This window comes from Aotus nancymaae, unplaced genomic scaffold (assembly GCF_030222135.1).
Source record: "Aotus nancymaae isolate 86718 unplaced genomic scaffold, 86718_ANA_hifiasm-v0.15.2.pri h1tg000011l, whole genome shotgun sequence".
In the NCBI taxonomy this organism is placed as follows: domain Eukaryota; kingdom Metazoa; phylum Chordata; class Mammalia; order Primates; family Aotidae; genus Aotus; species Aotus nancymaae.
In genome coordinates, this window is record NW_026988422.1 from 43,840,162 (window position 1) to 43,861,260 (window position 21,099).

Consider the following 21,099-nt stretch of genomic DNA (forward strand, 5'->3'; position numbering starts at 1 on the left):
ATCCATTGTTACAGAAAATAACGTTAAGACAGGTGGGCAAGCAATAAATCAGGAGGGGAACAATTTTGTAGTGATTCAGTGAATGATCTCAATGTTTCTATGGCTACGGGTAAATAGAGTCATAGAACTAGCCCAGAACAGTGACTTCAGGAGAAAAACAATAATCTGGCATTACTTCAGTCAGTGCCTTAGAAGCAGTGAACTGAGAGTGACTTTCTGCAAGCTTAACATTTCCCACGTCTTCCTGTAGCCACCTCACTCGACTGCACCCAGTGGAGAGAGACGTGTCTGGGCTCAAACCCCGTCATGGCGGAGACACGGAGGGGCCTCTACGCTGGTGGGGGATCCCCACACAGAGCCACACATATGATTACTGCATCATTAGCAAAAAACATAAAATGAGCTATAACTTTTATCACATGTAGTTTTGTGTTCTTAAACATTTTAAGGAAAATCCGTTGTTTTCTTCATGTATATTCTGTATGTATTCCCACATAGGTTTAATTTCTGCTATGAATTAATTCTGTCACGTTTTTGTGCCTGGGACTTCAGAATATATGGTATTACAGGAGTAAAAGTAAAACGTGTCATTAAAGTTAACAACCGCATTCTGAGACTAAAATTTGAAGAGAAATTTCAAAAGTTTTTGGAGAATGAAGATATGCATGATTCAGAGTAAGAAGTTGAATTCTTTTTTTTCCCTGCCTTCCACACATCTCTGTGTGATCTTTAATCCTTTTTTTATATTTATACTTTAAGTTCTGGGGTACATGTACAGAATGTGCAGGTTTGTTACATAGGTATACAAGTGCCAGGGTGGTTTGCTGCATCCATCCCCCTGTTATGTATATTAGGTATCTCTCCTAATATTATCCCTCCCCAAACCCCCCACCTCCCCTATGATACCTCCCCTAGTCCCCCCGTAACCCGACAGGCCCTGGTGTGTGATGTTCCCCTCCCTGTGTCCATGTGTTCTCCTTGTTCAACACCCACTTATGAGTGAGAACATGTGGTATTTGGTTTTCTGTTCTTGTGTCAGTTTGCTGAGAGTGATGGTTTCCAGATTCATCCATGTCCCTGCAAAGGACATGAACTCATCTTTTTTATGGCTGCATAGTATTCCATGGTGTATATGTGCCACATTTTCCTTGTCCAGCCTATCGTCGATGGGCATTTGGGTTGGTTCCAAGTCTTTGCTATTGTAAACGATGCGGCAATAAACATATGTATGCATGTTTCTTTATAATTGAATGTTTTATAATCCTTTGGGTATATACCCAGTAATGGAATTGCTGGGTCAAATGGAATTTCTATTTCTAGATTCTTGAGGAATCACCACACTGTCTTCCACAATGGTTGAACTAATTTACACTCCCACCAACAGTGTAAAAGCATTGCTATTTCTCCACATCCTCTCCAGCATCTATTGTGTCCTGATTTTTTCATGATTGCCATTCTAACTGGTGTGAGGTGGTATCTCAATGTGGTTTTGATTTGCATTTCTCTAATGACCAGTGATGATGAGCTTTTTTCATATGCTTGTTAAGGAACAACTTTACAAAAGTTTGACTTTATTTGTACAATTTCTATTTTAAAAGTTTACACGATTAAAAATATACATATACCTGGTGAAACCCCGTCTCTACTAAAAATACAAAAAAATTAGCTGGGCATGGTGGCGCACGCCTGTAGTCCCAGTTACTTGAGAGGCTGAGGCAGGAGAATTGCTTGAACCCAGGAGGCAGAGGTTGCGGTGAGCCGAGATCGCTCCATTGCACTCCAGCCTGGGTAACAACAGGAAAACTCCGTCTCAAAAAAAAAAATTGAAAAAAATATATATATACATATACCGTGTTAGTAAATGTTTCCTTTTTATGCATCTCCCATGGCTAGGATGACCTCATAATTTATCCACATTGAACTTGCGTTTGTGGTTGAAGGCAGGGAAGCTATTAATAATGATACTAGAACATTGCATGTAAATGAGAAATATCCCTGACGGGACATATGGTTATCTTATCTATAGCTAAGCTTTTGTGAAATCAATCCTCAAACTTTTTCTGTTTCAATTATTCTCAAGGAGCCACCGAAGAATGCTGGAATGCCTTTTTTATGTTTTTGATCCTGAAGTTACAGTAAAGGAAGAGCGTCTGCTACAAATACTTGAAAAAGGATTCAAAGAAAGTGAAACAAGCAAGGTAGCATAAAATGTTATTTAGAATAATGCTTTCTTCCTAATAAGTGGAGCTCTGCCACTTATTAAGCATGATTCCCAATCCTTTTATCCATATTTACAGTAAACTTCTACTGCTGTTTCACAAAAAGCTTAGTGTTATCATGGAAAGTACAACATCTTTCCTCTTTGGATTATTTACCAGAGTAAGTCCATTAATTACTACTGCGTCACCCTATTTAATCCTTCTAGGCATCTTATTTTTATGTCGTGAGCCTTTTGTTGATGGTTTTGAAATCTGCTTTTTAAATTGGCTATAAATCTTTAATCTGCTATAAACTCTCCAGAGTCTTTTCTATCTTGAAACAATTCAATCACTTAACGCCACTGTACTTTCTAGCTATTGTCCTGTTTTCACTTTCCTTTTACTGCTACCATTTCTTTATTCTCTACTTCACTATCCCCATCTTGCTGCTGATCTTGCTTTATCATTGGTCACTTCTGATGTCGCAAATATCCAATCCATATTTCTCAGTTAAAGATTTTTGCAAAATAATTCAAACATAAGACTCCTTCTAGTTTTCTGATTCTCTCCTACCACCCCAAACTTTTGCATTTGCCTTGTCTACACATGCCTTGCCAAAAGTTTTTAATGATTATCTTTTATTGAATTTTACTCAATTTTCCAAAATTGTTCAAAGAAACAACTCCTCTTCTATTTTATTGCTTTAAGTAATATGTGTAATTTCATAACAACTACAACTGGCATAAACAAGTTTGGGAACACAATTAACTGACTCTTGGTAAGCATACAACACAACTGGATACAACAGAAGTACATCTGTGTTTTTAAAAGTTCCATTTTATCCCTGAACTGCCACCATACTATGGGTTATATAGGCAACAGAAAATACTGGTTAATCCTGCAAATTGGTTAAGTGTTAGTTAAGTGGTGATCAACTGAGAATTTTTGTTATAACACATTTATTTTACTGAAATGTAATCATTTGTATGCATTTTCTACTAGTTCTTACGAGCAGGATCTGTGTTTATAGAGTAGATTCTTAGTAGAAATATAGTGAAGGAATAGATGTTAGATGGATGGATAGCAATCAAACCTATTTGTATACCTCCATATGTTTTCCTCCTCTTAAAATATAATTTCCTTTTAAATTTCTGATTATTTGAATTATGTACAATCTTCAAAGCCTACTGATGATTTCATTACCTCTATAAACTCCTTCCTAATCTCTTCAGTTAAAAAGTATATCTTATTTGATGCACCTGGTAATACCTTGTATTTTTTGAATTATTGCGTATAGTTTCTACTGTGCCTTTATTAATTGAGGACCAACACTAGACTGTAGCCTTACAATGCCATGCTCATGGGTTATAGCAAATGTATATGTAGTTGTGTTCATTGAAAGTCTGAGAAGGTTACTTACTGGGGTGTGGAATTTGTGGTTGGATAAGCTCTATTGGAGTATAGTCATCCATCAGTATCTGTGGGGGATTGTTCCAGGACTCATGAATATACCAAAATCTGTGAATACACAAGTCCATTATAGAAAATGGTGCAGTATTTGCATATAACCTACACATATCCTCCTGTGTACTCTAAAACTCCTCTGGACTACTTGTAATGCAATGTAAATACTATTTAAATAGTTGTTATACTATATATACTATTTGTGTTATTTTGTATTGTATTTTTTTCCTGAATATTTTCAACCCATTGTTGGTTGAATCCTCAGATGTGGGAACTGTGGACATGGAGGGCTGACTGTATTTATTTTTTTGCAATTTCTTTGGATTGCAGATTTCAATAAGAAAAAAATATATAAGTAATTTGGCATTCACAGACAAGACATAAGTCTAAACAATTTGGCTATAAATGTTAAACTAATAGTAATTTCAAACCTTTGAGACTGTGACAAGGACAAATAGATCTGAATTCAAATCTAATTTTGCCAATTACTAGTTCTGTTCTCGGACAGATTGTATAATCTCTTTTAGCTCTTGTTTTATTACTACTAACATTTAAAAATAGAGATTTTTGGTTTTTAGAGATACTTTCACAGCAAGCAGGTAATGTGAACTTTACTGATAATACTTTTCAAGGAATAAAGTTAGGTACAATACAAACTAGGATTTCCATGGGTTAGCACAATAAAAAGTGTTTTGTTTCTGGAAAACAATGTATATCATTAGACCAAAACGTTATAGTAGAAACAATCTTCACTGATATAATACCTAATTCCATTAGATTTTCTTTTTGGAGTTAGCAAGATTACTAGTGGAGCACTCATTGAAAGCGATTGCTCCTGCTCCACATAGTATTGTCAGTCTTGACTACGGCTGCTTTTCCAGGAACAAATTTTGTTCTGCATCACTTTTTATTAACCTATTTGCATATGAATTTAAGATATATAAATGGCTTTGCCAAATGCAGTTGCTCCTGAAGGTTATCTTCTTTTCAGTGAGTCTAGCCTGCAGATTTCTTTGCCCAGACACATTAACATAAAATAATAAACTCTCTATATTGAAGTTGAAGTATTGTCAGTTTTATAAACATACTCAGACTTTGTTTTTTCTTTGCAGCTGCCTCTCAAAAAAGAAGCTGTCATTCTTTCTAACAGTCTAAGTATAAATGAGTGTCCCAGAATTGAATTTTTACAGGAAAAGCACAAAGATGAGAAGAAACACTCTCTTAAGCATGAGCTCTTCAGGCATGGTAAATACAAATATGCCATGTTTCTGAACTTTTAAGTTCTAAGTCTTCAAATTCATTCAGTATTGTGATATCATTTCTGATACTTGGTTTTATCAACCCAGGAGATGTTCTTCAAACCACTTTATTTCATATTTACCAATGTAGTAATACATGACTTTCTCATGATTAATTTAGCAACACTTTAACAGATACTTACTGAATGATTACCATGTCAGTATTAACAGGAACATTTGTTACTCAGATATTTAATCCAACTTTTCAAGGGCATTTTTCACAGTCTGCCTTTGTTCATTATGTTGTGTCACAAAAACTGAGCATATATATATATATATATATATATATATATATATATATATATATGTTACACACACACCAAATTCACAGGAAAGAGAAAATAATTTGGCCCATATATGTGATAATTATATAAAGTATGCTGGAAGGTAGGCCTTATTTGTCCTGAATCATCATAATGTAAGATGATAAGAAAACGTAGGTTTTAGTTAAAATTACCTAAAGACAAATTGGAAATTGTATGGATTGCCTTGTAACTTGTCTTATGGAAGATAAACTTTTGATATTTTAATTCATTCATAGTTACCAGTACTTCATTTCCAGCTTGAATATGTAGAAATACAAGTACACAAACCAATTTATGGTACACTTCTGGGAGAGATTCCCTGGTACCCACAGATTAGGGAAAAAGACTAGCTCATCATGTCCTTCTTACCTCATCCTCTTCCACTTTACGTTCTTTAGTTCCACAAGTATTTATTGAATGCTTATTGTGTGTTAGGCTCTGGAAGGGATACAGTCTATGCAAACTAGACAGTTTCATCTTTATGGTGCTTATAAATATTAATAATCACATAAATATAAAATCATAATTATCATATAAAAGCTATAAACATGAAGTATTAATGCACAGTACCAAACAATGTATAATATGGAGAATAGATAGGTCAGGGAGTAAGGAACACCTATTCTTTAGTCTCAGCCATCCAAGCTACTAAAGCAGGAGTCCCCGACCTGTGGCCACGGACTGGTTACAGTCTGTGGCCTGTTAGAAACCTGGCCACACAGCAGGAGGTGAGCAGTGTGTAAGTGAGCAAAGCTTCATCTGTATTTACAGCCACTCCCATCATTCATATCACTGCCTGAGCTCCACCTCCTGTCACATCAGTGACAGCATTAGATTCTTATAGGGACGTGAACCCTATTGTGAACTGCACATGCAAGGGATCTGGGTTGCATGCTACTTATGAGAACCTAATGCCTGATGATATGTCACTGTTTCCCATCATCCCCAGATGGGACCGTCTAGATGCAGAATAACAAGCTCAGGGCTCCCACTGATTCTACATTATGGTGAGTTGTATAATTATTTCATTATATATTTCACTGTAATAATAATAGAAATAATGTGCACCATAAATATAATATACTTGAATCATCCCAAAACCATTCTCCCATCCCCAGTCTGTGGGAAAATTGTCTTCCGTGAAACCAGTCCCTGGTGCCAAAAAGGTTGGGGACCGCTGTACTAAAGATTGGGTAGTCAGAAATTGGGTTAATTTAATTCTATAAGAACAACATTCTAGGTTCCACACTATAGCTCTGATAAGATGATTCACTCTGAACTAAACTATGTATGTTTTGCAGTTTTTTATTTAGTTAATAATAATTTTTAAATTAGGCAGGTTATTGAGTCTAAAAAGAACTCCATAACTCCTTACTTGAAAACACCTTTTCTTTTTTATCATTCTTCTCCATTTTCATATTAAGAAATACTTCATGATGTTCTGCTAGATCCTTCTGGAATGTTTTCCAAAACAATTAGGTTTCCTAGTTTACATTTTATATTTTGTATATAGTAAAAACAAACAAAATTCATTTGAATGTTGTATGTATCATGATTAGAAATTATGTTTTTAGATTCTTGACTTTAGGATTTACTGAATCCCAAGGATCCTTAAGAATCCAAAGGAAAATTATTACTAGAATAATTACTATAATAATTTAAAGGGAAAAATTACTTAATTATTCATTACGTAGACATATATTGAGTGCATCTCACTATCTAAGCTATGTGCTAGGTGCTACTGAACTTTTACCCAGTTAACAACAATGAACATTTATTTTTAACTACTGGGAAAACTTTGCTAAATTATTGTGTTCTTTCTTTCTCCCTCTTCTGTAAAGCTTTGCTTGATATAATCACACAACTCCTCTTTTATAATCATTTATCTATTCAGCAATATTTGTTGAGCATCTATTTTGGATTAAACAATGTGCTATGTGCTATACAGTAGCAAACAGGAGAGCCAGTATCTCTGCCTTTACAGAAAATACAGTTTAGTCTCAGGCCAATAAAGAAGGTTATGTTGGAAAATTATTAAAGTGAATTATTCTTAAGAATTACTTGTGTTTTTTTTTTTATTTATTTTTAGGCATCCTCCTCATTACAAAAGTTTTCCTTGGCCAGAGTGTTCAAGCCCACGAAAAAAAATCCATCAGTCAATCCAACTATCCATTGGTTGATTCAGTGTTCATTCCTAGAAAATATTTACTAAGTATGTCTGTCATAAAGATTAATGTGGTTTCATATCTCTGTGTGAAAAATGTGTTTAATACAGATACTCACAGTTTTATTTCTACTTAACAAAGTAGAAAATTTCTACTTAACAAAGTTTGTAGAATTTTCTACAAAAATCTGTTACTAGCCACTAATAATTTTTCTATTCCATACCTCAAAGATATTTATATATGGGTGTGGGTAGATAGTTAATATGGCAAATTTTAATTTAATTATATATTTGTGTGTGTGTATATATGTGTGTTCATTTTCAAAGAATTAAAAAACACCCAACTTTTAACAAGAGTTTTAGAGAAATACATTTGTCAAAATTACCTGGCCACAAATTGAATAGAAAAGTGAAAAAGTATGAAAAGGAAAAGGATATGAATATAATTAAGCACGACTAGTGTATGTAGTGAAAAGATGACTAGTAAGTATTTATGTAATTAAAAAGGGCCAGGCACAGTGGCTCATGCCTGTAATCCCAACGCTTTGGGAGGCCAAGGCAGGTGGATCATGAAGTCAGGAGATCAAGACCATCCCGGCCAACATGGTGAAACCTGTCTCTACTAAAAATACAAAAATTAGCTGGGTGTGGTGGCAAGTGCCTGTAATCCCAGCAACTTGGGAGGCTGAGATAGGAGAATCGCTTGAACCAGCAAGTTGGAGAGCCTGGGCGACAGAGACTCCGTCTCAAAAAAAAAAAAAAAAAAAAGGCTGGAGCAGAAAGGATGAAAGAAAAAAATCCTCAATAATATAACTGTTGCAGTTTATTGAGTTTGTTATCTGTTAAATTAAGAATGAAAAATTTGTTTCAATTTGAGGAAATGTGTTTGCTTTGCTTCTTTTTGTTTTTACTCTAGATTCTGTCATGGGACAAAGAAACTGTGATTGCAGTGTTCGGCAGTACAAGTGGTTTGTCTTTGATCATGACCTTGTTTTGCCAGAATACGTTGTTGAATTTGAGTATATTACAATGGTATGAATTGTTACATATTTTTAAAGACTGGAATTCCTTAAATGGGAGCAGAATAGTAATTTGAAGTCTAATAATGCTATGTCAAGTTAAGAAAATACAGTTTAGTCTCAGGCCATTATGTGCATGTGTGTATATTTGTTATTTTGTGAAGAACAACTTTCAAAACAAGTCATTATGACACCTAAATATTTTTAATGCAAATGTATCACATGATTAATATATGGCTGTACTCTCACTGGAAAAGATTCAGTCTACTTTGAAGATTCAAACTACATTGGAACTACATTGAAGACATTGAAGACTAAACATGAAAATGTGCCTTTACTTTAACCTCACTGCCATTCCACCAGGGAATCCACTGTTAACAGTTTTATGGGTTTGCTTTCAATCCTTTTTCTATGCACTTCATATCTAATAACAGATACCATCTGACATAGTAGAAACAAGGTCTAAGTATTGTGTTATTTCTTTTGCCTTTGACAATATCTTTTGAACATATTTCCACTTTAGTACATATAGAGGGATATTTCATTATTTTTGTGGCTGCATAATATAGAATCTGTCTATATGAATCTATTCTGTTTCACTGAACTCTTTCATCTTATTTTGGATCACTATCACATTTGTTTTGCTTATTACAAACTTCATGTCTTAACATGTGATAGGGCAAATCCCCTTCCTCTGTCACCACTCATCTTTTTAAGCTTTTTTTGGCTATTCTTAAACGTTATCTTTTTTCTATAAACAATTTCTATAAAACAATTTCTATATGGATTAAAAAGGCTAAAGGTTTTAAAACAAGTTACATAAGTATCATAAGAAAATAAAGAATATTTATTACAGGATTTTTGAAATAAGACATAAAATTCAGAATCCATACAGGAGATTGAGAGAACTGACCTCTTAATAATTAACTTGTGAATTACAAATTAAAATGACAAGCAAGTTTTGTTACAATTAAAATTAAAAAGCAAGTGACAGAAAATATTTGCAACATATATAAGATACATGATTTTTAACTTTTTTAATTTTTAAAATTTTTTGTAGAGACAAGATCTCACTATGTTGCCCAGGCTGGTCTCAAACTTCTGGACTCAAGCAATCCTCTCACCTTGAACTCTCAAAGTACTGGGATTACAGGTGTGAGCCACCATGCCTGGCCTAAGATAAAGTACTAATATCCAGAATGTATGTAAGAATTTTCCTAATACAAAAAAGACAAAGTTTAATAGAAAATGGTCAAAAGATATATAACCAGTGATTCATAAAACTATAAATAATTTTAAGCATATGAAAGAATAAAATATCTTATTTTTTGCCCATCATAGTGGCCAAAAAAGACATTGGTAATATCTCATGTTGGAAAATGTAATGAGACATGCACTGTCATACACACTTATTGTTTTACAGAAATTGTTTATAGAAATTGTGAGGTAGAAGGGTAGTGAAACAATTTTTTTAATGAATAAATAATTATTTAGGCATTATCTTTTCTACTCTATTTTGAAATACAATCCTTATTGTTAGAATTATTTGCATAAATAAGAAATCTGTCTATATGAATCTATTCTGTTCCACTGAACCCTTTCATCTAATTTTGGATCACTATCATGTTTGTTTTGGTTATTACAAACTTCATATGTCTTGATATGTGATAGGGCAAATCCCCTTCCTCTGTCACCACTCACTTTCTTAAACTTTTTTTTGACTATTCTTAAACATTTTCTTTTTCCAAATAAAATTTAGAATAGCTTGTCAAGTTCTATTTTAAAATCCTATTGAAATGTGATTGAAATTATAATGAATTTAAAATTTAATTTGGTGTGAACTTAGACTACTCTGTAGTATTGGACTTCTTGTTCTAGGAACATGATAATCTACTCCATTTACTCAGGTCCTCTCTTACAGTTTTCTTTATAGAGGTCTCCAACATTTCTTATTAAGTTTACTTCTGGGAATTTATATTTTATATTGCTATAATGAATAGGATTATATTAGTCAAGTATGCCTTTAGCAAAAGATACAGAAACCCAGACAAACAGTAAACAGATAGAAGTTTATTTAACTCACATAACAAGAAGTCAAGAGATGGGCAGTACCTGGCAGTTGTAACCGTTCAATGATGTCAGAAAAGACCTTAGTTCCATCATCCTCCTGCTTGCCACTTTATGAGCTCTTTCGATGTTATGATTCAATTCTTTCTTCTCTTCTGGGAAGTTTGCTTCTCTTAGTTCCTTGGTTATTTCTTCTCTTCCATTTTCTTTTAAGCTCTCTGGATCCCCTCGTTAGTTAAATATTAGACATTCCAAATTGATCCTCTGTGTCTTTTAATTTTTCCTCTTCTAGTTTACACTCTATTTTAAAATTATTTGTTTTGAAATATTTTCTCAATCTTAGCTTCCACATTGCTAATTTGATCTGCTACCATATCTACTTGGTTCTCAGAGTATGTACTAAATTTTTTATTTTAATAATTGTTTTCATTTTAGCTTTGAAATATATGTCCTTTTCTTTTCCATAGCAGCTTATTTTATTATAGATACTTTGTTGTCCTAGATTTTAAAAACTTCTCAATGAAATATTTTGGTTTCTTCTAGAACAAGTTCTGTTTGTTCATGTGGCTCTTGCTCATTCCTTCACAATTATTACCATAATTACTTAATTACCTGACAGTCAAGATAACTAATTGCTCTTTATTCACTCTAATCATCAAGTTTCTCTGGATCTGATTTTAGAAGTATTTGTCTCCTGCATATTTTTTAGCCATATGTTACATTTCTGCTCCTATTTACCTGCCAATTCAGTCCTTTCTGATTTGTGTGTCACAATTTCTAGGCCTTTGTAGGTACCCTCTTCACTGTTATGAAATATTTTTAAATTACCTTTTGCTAGTTTTTAAGAAATTTTCAGTGGGTGGGAATAGATATACCATGCATATCCTAAAATTTTAATCTGCTCTATAGATGTCCTAATGTGATTCTGATCATCACAGATATGACTGTATAACTAAAAATGTCAACTCATCTTTTCTACATAGCCTGTTTTTCAAAATGATAACTACAGCTACTGATTTTGCAATATTTTAAATTCATATTTTAGGTCAAGGCAGACTCTTTATTTTCTGTGTTCAACAATGTTATTCTACAGGAGAGCAAAAAAAAATCAGAAGGATCAGTATTTTCCAAGGATTTGAAATTTGATGATGAAGTAATGAAAATGGAGCCCAGGTTCAAGGCCCGACCAAAACTGATTAGTTTAGATGACAAAACAATACTTTCCCTTGCAAAGACTAGCGTTTACAGTCATATTGTGGTAAGTATTGTGAGTAATAAAGCTTTCAGACAGGAATCTTGAATTTGGAGTCAAAATATAGCATATGAAGTCAAAAGATACTAAACTGCCTATCTGATGATGCCAGATACTATGCTACCTGAAGTGCCCATTCCTCTTTTTCGACATGGATTAGATCAGTGCTCTCTAGTAGTAATATAATGTGAATTACATAAGTAATTTTTAGTTTTCTGGTGGTTATGTTTTTAAAAGTTTTTTTTAAAGTAAAATTAGTTTTAATAATACATTTTATTTAACTGAAATATCTTAGTTTGTTTTCTATTTCTATAACAAAATACCACCAACTGGGCAATTTATAAAGAAAATACGTTTATTTAGTTCATGGTTCTGGAGTCTGGGACATCCAAGAGCTTGGTACCAGCATCTGATAAGGGCTTCTTGCAGTGTCATAAAATGGCAGTGGGCATTACATGGCAAGAAGGCAAGAGCAAAAGAGCCAGAGAGAGCTAATTTCATAACAAATTTACTCCCAAGATAATAGACCCACTCCTCTGAAAGTGACATTAATCCATTAATGAAGGCAGAGGGATTGAGTTTCCAACACATGAACATTTGGGGGACACATTCAAACTATAGCTCTTGTGTATTTAAAATATTATCATGTTAACATAGAACTAGTATGAATATTCATTAGTGAGGTAATTTCATCCTAACTCTTAATTCTGAAGTATATTTTACACTCTTAGCACATTCAGACTAGCCACATTTCAAGTGCTCAACAGCCATATGAGGTGGCCTTCCAATTAGCAAGGGATTTTATTCCTCAATAACCAATAAGCTCTCATTAAATGATTAAGATAAAGGCAGATAAGTTTTAAATCAGTTTCTAGAATTAATCAACATAGAATATGGGATCTTTATCTTTACAAAATTAATCAACAGAAATCAGGTTACTTACTCAAGTGACTTACTTTATGCTGAGACAGTTCTATTGAGATACTAGGCCTACTTCCATATCTTACTTTTAGATGTGTTCATTTCAGATCTGCTGCTACCACTCTATCCAAACTACTACAGTTTCGGACCTAGACTCTTATCCCAGTCTTCTAACCAGGCTTTCTGTACTCTACTATTGCAATATTGCACAACTCCAGAAAGTAGAATTCACATTATATTATGTTTAATGTGCACTTTGGGTGCCATTCATCATATAACTGAATAGAACTCAACACAAGATGGTGGGAGTAGGATGCCTCTAGAGCTACACAACAGAGGCCCTGTCCTGTGTCCATAAACATGCAGTATAATAGCAATCTTCTGGCTGACAGTACTGAGAAATTATTATTTCTGCACTATAATGTCAAGATTTACTATTTTAGTAAGAAATTGGTTTACCTGCCTCAAAAACATCAGTTTAGTGGAGGAAATAGATATGTGAACACATGTAGGAAGCTCAGAGTTACTGGGAGAGATTTACAGAAAGAGGTGAGGTTTGAGTGGATTTTTGAAGGACATGAGAAATTTAGTTGTTTACATCTTCCAGACAAATAAAATATTCTTATCTGTAGGAACATGGTTTTGAAAGATCCAGATGTTTTCAGGGAACACTGAAAAATTGAGTATGCCTAGAATATGATGTTACAATGGTGGAGGGTAAAGATGTAGGTTGGAATTCAAGAAAGACATGTGAAGCCCAGGCTAGAAGAGTATGAGGTTGTAGCCAAATTAGTATGGATTTTGGAAGCCAAATTTAGAAGTTTAGATTCTCCTGTTTAAGGAACAAACTTTCTTTAAATACCTTAATTTTGACAGCTTATGAATGGAATTAACTGAAGTCAGACTAGTGGTATGGAAATTCCGTAGAAGACCATTGCAATATCCAAAGGAAAAATCCATTCATTTCTTTTTGGATAACCAGAAAACCAGGTGCACCATTACATCACCACTACCACTGCCTTAGTCTGCTAAGGCACTGATAGTGGTGATATAATGATATGGCCAGTTTGAGAAACAGTCCTACCATCAAATGTATAAGAAAAAGAAGGAAAGGGGGTGATCAACAGTATGTTAGATAGTGAAGCTCTTTATCAGACACATAGGGAAGATAAATTCAGTTGTGGACAAGTTAAGTGTAAGGTTTCCGTAGAATATATCATGGATGATAACCATATGTGACTTGTAAAATAACTAGTCTGCATAAATTAGCCCTTAGCAATTTTAGCTAATTTTGACAGCTATTAGAAATTTAATTGTTTCTTCCTTCTGGGAATTTTGTTACATCTGTGATATAAGGCATAAGATGGTGGTGGTGAATGAAGGTAGCTGGGAGATAGATACTTGATTTTATCATGATAATTAATACCCATTTGTTGTGAATACCGTAGTCAGTTACAGTAATATATTTTCTTGTGCCCTTGTTTATTTTACAAGCTATACATAAATACAGTCTTCACTCAATACAAATCACAACGGCATAAAGACAAAAAAAAAAAAAAAAAAAAACAGGCATCAGAATCTCTCCTTAAGCATAAATGTGTAATAATGTTTGTTTTTATAAGGAAATGGACAAGAAAAGTCTAGGCCAAATTCTGATATAGGTGTTGTCTTAAGCAATCTCCCACCTCTTCCTTTGACCTTCTGTCCTCCTACTTCAGCACCCTCAGGCTTTCTTTTTCAGTTCAGTACCCTCATAGATTTTCCTGCAGTCACAGTGCCATCATACATTTTCCTGTCATCTCTCTCCCATGAGGTATCCTATTTGATACCCCAAATCTTTAAGGTCTACATTGTTCACTGGTTAGCCTGAGAAATAGATCTACCCTAATAAATACCTTAACCACATATATTTATTTTATAGAAAGAATGTCATGCCAATTGCTGATAAACTTAGACCAAGTGAGAAATCATATTAATCAAGAACCAAAGTCTAGTGATACTATTGCAAACTATCTTTTAACATCATAGATTAGATTTTTTTCTTATTGACAGTTTCTTAATGCTATTTAAAATAACTACTTTCTTATTTTGTATATTGGGTCAAGTAATTGTTCTAAACATTTTTGATATCCACACTTCAGTATGATGTAGAATGTAATCTGTCTTATTTTGTACTTTATATTTTATTTTACTTCAGAGTCTGAATCTGCGTGGAAACAGCTTGAGTAAATTGAGAGATCTCTCCAAGTTAACAGGACTTCGAAAACTAAACATTAGCTTTAATGAATTTACCTGTTTAGATGATGTATACCACTTGGTAAGAACTTCCTTTGAATCTAAAAAAGTCAAACTTAGAAGCAGAAGGTAGAATGGTGGTTATCAGAGCTTAAGGTCTAGGGGAAATGAGGAGATATTGGTCAAACGGTATAAACTTTCATTTATAAAATAGACAAGTTCTAGGTATCTAATGCACAGCAAGGCTGGTGATAGATGTATTAATTTGATCGTGGTAATCATTACACAGTTATATCAAATCATAACATTGTACACCTTGAACATATTCAAATTTAATTTGCCAATTTAATATTTTTGAAAAACTATGCTGACTCTGGGCACACTGCCCAGGAGTTAGGCCCACTCCTGAAGGAGAGCTATAAAACAAAAAGAAAAAACTTTGGTGCAGCAAAAAGATCATGAGGTGAGAGGACTCACAAATGATAAATTGGAATAAGTATTTGAAAAAAGAATTGTCCTTTTGAAAATATTTATGTAAAATAAAATAATTAATGGATAAATTATTTTTGTAATTATGGCTTTATATCTACCATTTACAGCCTGAATCAGCCTAAATACATATACTGTATTATGTTACTTTCTCTAAAACATGTCTTAGGTTGAACTTCTGTTTGCAGACCAAATCTGTACCAATGGTCATATCTTATTTCTAGCTACTTTAAATAAATATGTTAAAATAACTTCTCAAGTTTGTGTTTAAAATATTCTCTGGTGTAAATTCCATTTTTTTCTACTCTTTTTTTTTCCCACTCTTTCTTTCTTTCTTTCTTTCTTATGAGTCCCTATTTCTTTTTCATTTTCTAGTTCACCACTTCACATCTTAATATGGTCAGTTCCTCCCATCTGCTCATCCAGGTTGTAATTTCTCTTGCTTTCTGCCTTGTCCTTTCTACCTGAATATCACATGCATAGATCTCATTGAATTTGTATTTGCCTTCTCGTATATCATAGGACAATACAGGAATGCACATGTACACATAGCCATGGATCTTGTCTGGCTTTTATTTTGTTATATATCATATAACAAAAATAATTACATATGTAGTTCCAGAACTTCAACCCAACATCCCCTGTTTACATGGGTCCCAGGTCAGTCACTTATCCCATCCGAATATATCATCATTTTCAGCTCTTATTCATTCTCTATTCCACCTCCTTGCCACTATATCAACACCTTTACATTATTTCTTCTACCATTGTAATGGGAGCTGTTTCTTTTACTTATTGCCGTTAGGTTTAGAGTTAGTGTTACAGCCACTTCCTTGCTTTTTTGGTAGGCCCAAGCCCGTTTAAAAAAGTAAATAGAATCCCTAATAGTCTGAATTCAGTATGCAAATAAGGAAAAGGGGTATATTAAAAGCGGTCTCAGGAGTCTATGTAGATTGTTGGTATGTTTATTTTTATTATTTATTTGCCAGCACTTCCAAAGGTTACAACAGTCATTATAATTTTGCTTAAGCACAGATCTAAAGAGTAAACTCATTCAAGACACTTAAATAGTGAATGAGCTTAGCCAGCTGCCCAGCATTTATTTTGCCACATGGTGGTGGTGTTCACCTTTAATACAAAGGTTATTTTCATTATCACAGCCTCATAGCCTATTTGTTTAATGACTGTTACCATTGTCATTTTACAGATGAGGGAACTGGGTAAATTTTATGCCAAAGTGGTATTTTCAAATTTTAGGATGAGTAAAGGTGGCTAGCTATAGACCTTTCAAATGTCAAGTCTCTAAAAATGACTATAAGGATATTAGAGGTAGCCAGAGAGAAGAGAAACACTGCATGGATGTCCATGTGTATTTCTTCATCTTTTTATTATAAAATAAAACACAGATACAGAAAATTACATGCTATACACATATGGCTTAGTACATTGTTATAAGGTGAACATGCTTGTAATTAGCATCCAAGAAATAAAACCTTTGCCACCTAGGGCAAAAGCCTCTTCTATGGCCCCTGGCCTTCCTCTCCCCACAAGAAATCATTATCCTGACCTCTGCAGTAATCTTCTTCCCGGATTTTTCCCTGATAGTTCTGTCACCCAAATGTACCTCTCTAGCACAATAATTTGGTTTTGCCATTTTAAGAAAATGTACTGTATTTTTTGTTGCTTTTGGCAACAAGTTACATTATTTGTAACAACCTGTTATTATTACAGAGGAAGTTTATATGCATTGCATAGAGACAGAAAATGTAGGTCAATAAGAAAACATTCTTACCACCCAGAGATCAACCTAACATCTTTGTACTCTTTTAAGTCTCTTTTAATTGATAGATTTCCCTTCCATTTCCCATAGTTTATTTCTAGAATTACTTGAGCCTTTCAACCCAAAGAATTTTCCACAGCCTGGGATTTGCTTACTTAAGATACATCCTATATGCCTTCCATCTTCTATATTTCCTACAAATTGGCAAGTGGATCCAGAGATAAGATCAGATCTAGGTTCCATTTTTTTCTGGCAAAACTAATGTTTGACAAGACTGTAGAAGACACATGATATCTTATTGTCTCACTATTATGATGCCAGAAGCCATTATTACTCAATGCCATTGGGGATTACAAAATGGTGGTATTCTTATTCTATCATTGTTTCCTTTATTATTTGGAATACTTTTACAAAGAGGCATTTCTCATTATCTAGTACTTTATTTCCCAGTGGTAGCATTCACATAGAAAGTACAGAATAGATTCTTATCCACCAATTTGCAAGATAATGAATTGGTTCCCTATCATTTCCCGAAGTGAGCAACTCTTGTTTTAATATCAGTATGAATGCAGGGACTTACCCATATTTGGTTATATTCAATCCATTGCAATTTTTTTAACATGATTGAAGCTCAAATTGTCTCATCCTTAACCAGTGAGAGCTTTTCAAAGTTAACTTCTTTTGCCATGACCCTAATGGTCTTTGATACCTTCTTTGACACTTGGTATACAAAGATGTTTCATACACATCTTATGTATTTTCTGTTGCAGACATGGTATCAGCCATGTCTTCAAGGCTTAGTTTCTTTCTTTTTTGGAGATGGAGTTTCACTATGTTGCCCAGGCTAAAGTGCAGTGGCATGCACTCAGGTCACTGCAACCTCCACCTCCCAGCTTCAACCCATCTCCTGCCTCAGCCTCTCGAGTAACTGATATTATAGGCACACATCACCATGCCTGGCTAATTTTTGCATTTTGGTAGAGATGGGGTTTCACCATGTTGGCCAGGCTGGTCTCTAACTCCTGACCTCAGGTGATCTACCTGCCTCAGCCTCCCAAAGTGCTGGGATTATAGGCGTGAGCCACCATGCCTGGCCAGAACCTTTAGAGAGAAATGGTCCTTCAGGAATACAATCCAATTGGTCATTATTTCTAGGTCTTTTCACTGGGCTGAACTTGTTGGAGGGGATATGAATATCTGTGTGCATGTGTGTATAAACTCATGAATTTTTTATACTTCCAATTCAGGTTCAAGACTACAAAGCTTTTTACTTTTACTTTTCTATTACTTACATATATATACTTTTCTCATACCAAGAATCCTGATTCTTAAGGATATAAGATGATAGAATATTTAATAATTACTCATTGTTTTATCTACTATTATACACATAATGGTGTCAGAATGACAGTACTTATACTATTATCAATATTATTTACTGGAAAATTTTCTAAAAATTTTGTGTATGTTCTTCCCAATTAAAAAAAATAATTTAAATAATTATACTATAACCATATTGTCACAGCAGGTAGCCTTATGCTTTGCTTACTCTCCCTTTTAGTTAATTGGTAATTGTATATTTACTTCTCATCACCAGTCTTTATGTTGGTATCTCTCTAAACATTTTGATTGTCTGAAATATATTCTATTATAGATCATCAGGAAGGAGTTACAGGAACAATATCCCTTCAGCTACTGAATGTTAGTAACAGTTTAGCTATGTCCTTTATACTTGAAATGTGGTTTTGGTAGGTATAAAATCTTTGGCTCACTATTTTGGGGGGCATCATAAATATTACTTCGTTTTCTTCTATTACAAAGAATTGCTGTAGAAAGTCTGATGAGAATGTGTGATTTCTTTTTATCCTTTATAAGTCACAAGGTTTTCTTCCTTCTAGATAGCCAAATAACTTTTTCAGTTTTCTTTAAAGTCTAATAAATTTACTAGAATTTGTCTTGGTGTTGGTCGTTCTTGGTTGTTTTCTTCAGATCCACAGTATCATCTTCCAATATGTAGCTTAAAATCACTTTTTTTCTTTCAGGAAAGATGTTTTGAATGGGAAATTTTTAGCACTTTTTTCTGTTTCCTTGCTTTTGTCTTATTCTTCAGGGACTCTCATTATCCATAAGTGAAATCTTCATCATCAGTATTTGTCACTTTCTCTTGAATCCTTTTTGTCTCTTTATTCATTTCTTATCTTCAAATTTTTTCACTTTTTCACCTTGTATTTCTCTTAAAAGTGTTATCTGTTTTTTATTCACTCTCGGATATGACTGATTTAGTTTTTATTTCTTAAATTATTTTATTTCATTTTTTCTGGGTCCTTTCACTCCACTTTTTAAAACAGTTTTTTTATTTTTTGTAATCCAGATTTATATTGTTATTTTATGTCTCATATCATTCTTAACATCTTTTTGTTTGTTTTAAAATGGTAAGTTAATAGTCACGATATGTTTCTTGAACATATTTTTCTGGTGTACTTTTATTGCCAGCAGCAATATTAATTTCTGTCTTCCCCCTCTCTACAATCCCACCATACCTTTGTCTTGGATTTGACCTCAGTACTTTTCTCTGCTCATTTGTAAGTGAAATTAGTTTTTCTTAACGTTTAAAATGAGGTGAGGTTCGGGAAGCTTTTCTAACTTCACAGATCTTCCTCTTCTGTTGTTTATATACACTGTTTGAAAATTGTAATTCTTACTTTCTGAGATGCTTTTGGCTCTATTCCAATCCTCCACTTTAGACCTTCTTTTTTATTTGCCTCTCTTGTCCTTATCCTGTTTAATTTTTAGTTTAGCCCCAGCAGTTTCTTCTATGAGAAGGATTCTGTCTTGAAGGGAGTCCTAGTGGAATAGTTTTTAGATTCATAGGGGCTAGACTATTCCAGGGACTGCTTCCTTCAGACTTTTCTTTTTTCTTTTTCATTTTCTTTTCTTTCTTTTTTTTTAAAGACAGGGTCTCACTCTGTCACCCAGGTTGGAGTGCAATGCGCAATCATGGAGTGCACAGCAGCCTCAACTTCCTGGGCTCAAGTGATTCCCCTGCCTCAGCCTTCTGGATAACTGGAACTACAGGTGCATGCCACCACACCCTTCTGATTTTAAAAATAATTTTCTAGAGATGGGGTTTCACTGTGTTGCCTACGTTGATCTCAAACTCCTGGTCTCAAGCAATTCTCCTGTCTTAGCCTCCCAAAGTGCTAGGATTACAGGAGCCACTGTATCAGGCCCCTTCAGACCTTTTTACTGTGGATGTCATGTACTCATCTGGTATTTAAGAGAGCAAAACTCCTCCCTATTTCAAGTGCTATTTCAAGTCCCTATTTCAAGTGCTATAAATTAGTCTCCACACTTTCCAGTGAATATTTGTTGACTATTTTGGGGCTCTTCTGCTTTCAGTTCCATCAGATGCTGCCCTGACACTTCCTTCTTCTCTCACATGAATACCATGCAGGTCTTGTGTTGGTGGTGGTTTATTTCTACCAACTTCTTTTGGAGCCTATAGAGCAACCTTGTCATATAGTTTTGTTATAAACATTGTCCATGAAAATTTGGCTTTTTCTATTTGCTCTGTTTTTATGTATGGTTTCACAATGATTGAAAACTTCTGCTGCCTCTGCCTCTAGAGTCTATTGGTTTTATATGCATGTTTACTATTATGTTTATTCAATATTATAAAAGGTTATGATCCAATTTAATCATTCATTTATAATGCCTATCTTCTAAGTTTTTAAATTTGCCTTGGGATACTCATCTTTACTATCATTTTCCTTAAGTGTATACTAACATAGACAATTTCTATGCTCTTCTTGCATGCTTCTCATATAAATGAGGTAAGCTGGTTCTTCTAGGTTGTAGAAAGTAAACATATTGTTGTTAGAGTGTTCATCATTCCTGGCCTTGCCTT

At 34.0% G+C, this 21,099-nt stretch overlaps 2 protein-coding genes across 2 annotated transcripts in view; one reads left to right on the plus strand and one right to left on the minus strand.

Moving 5' to 3' along the window:
• The window catches only part of RTN1 (reticulon 1), a 390,244-nt gene that overhangs the window by 363,662 nt on the left and 5,483 nt on the right, over window positions 1-21,099 (minus strand). The gene's annotated exons all lie outside the window — the stretch shown is intronic.
• The window catches only part of LRRC9 (leucine rich repeat containing 9), a 186,305-nt gene that overhangs the window by 36,341 nt on the left and 128,865 nt on the right, over window positions 1-21,099 (plus strand). The window contains exons 12-18 of the mRNA XM_064374896.1: window positions 499-675; window positions 2,081-2,198; window positions 4,775-4,907; window positions 7,355-7,477; window positions 8,346-8,461; window positions 11,561-11,773; window positions 14,886-15,005. Of these exons, the coding sequence (XP_064230966.1) occupies window positions 499-675; window positions 2,081-2,198; window positions 4,775-4,907; window positions 7,355-7,477; window positions 8,346-8,461; window positions 11,561-11,773; window positions 14,886-15,005 (1,000 nt within the window). The remainder of the gene's footprint in view (window positions 1-498; window positions 676-2,080; window positions 2,199-4,774; window positions 4,908-7,354; window positions 7,478-8,345; window positions 8,462-11,560; window positions 11,774-14,885; window positions 15,006-21,099) is intronic.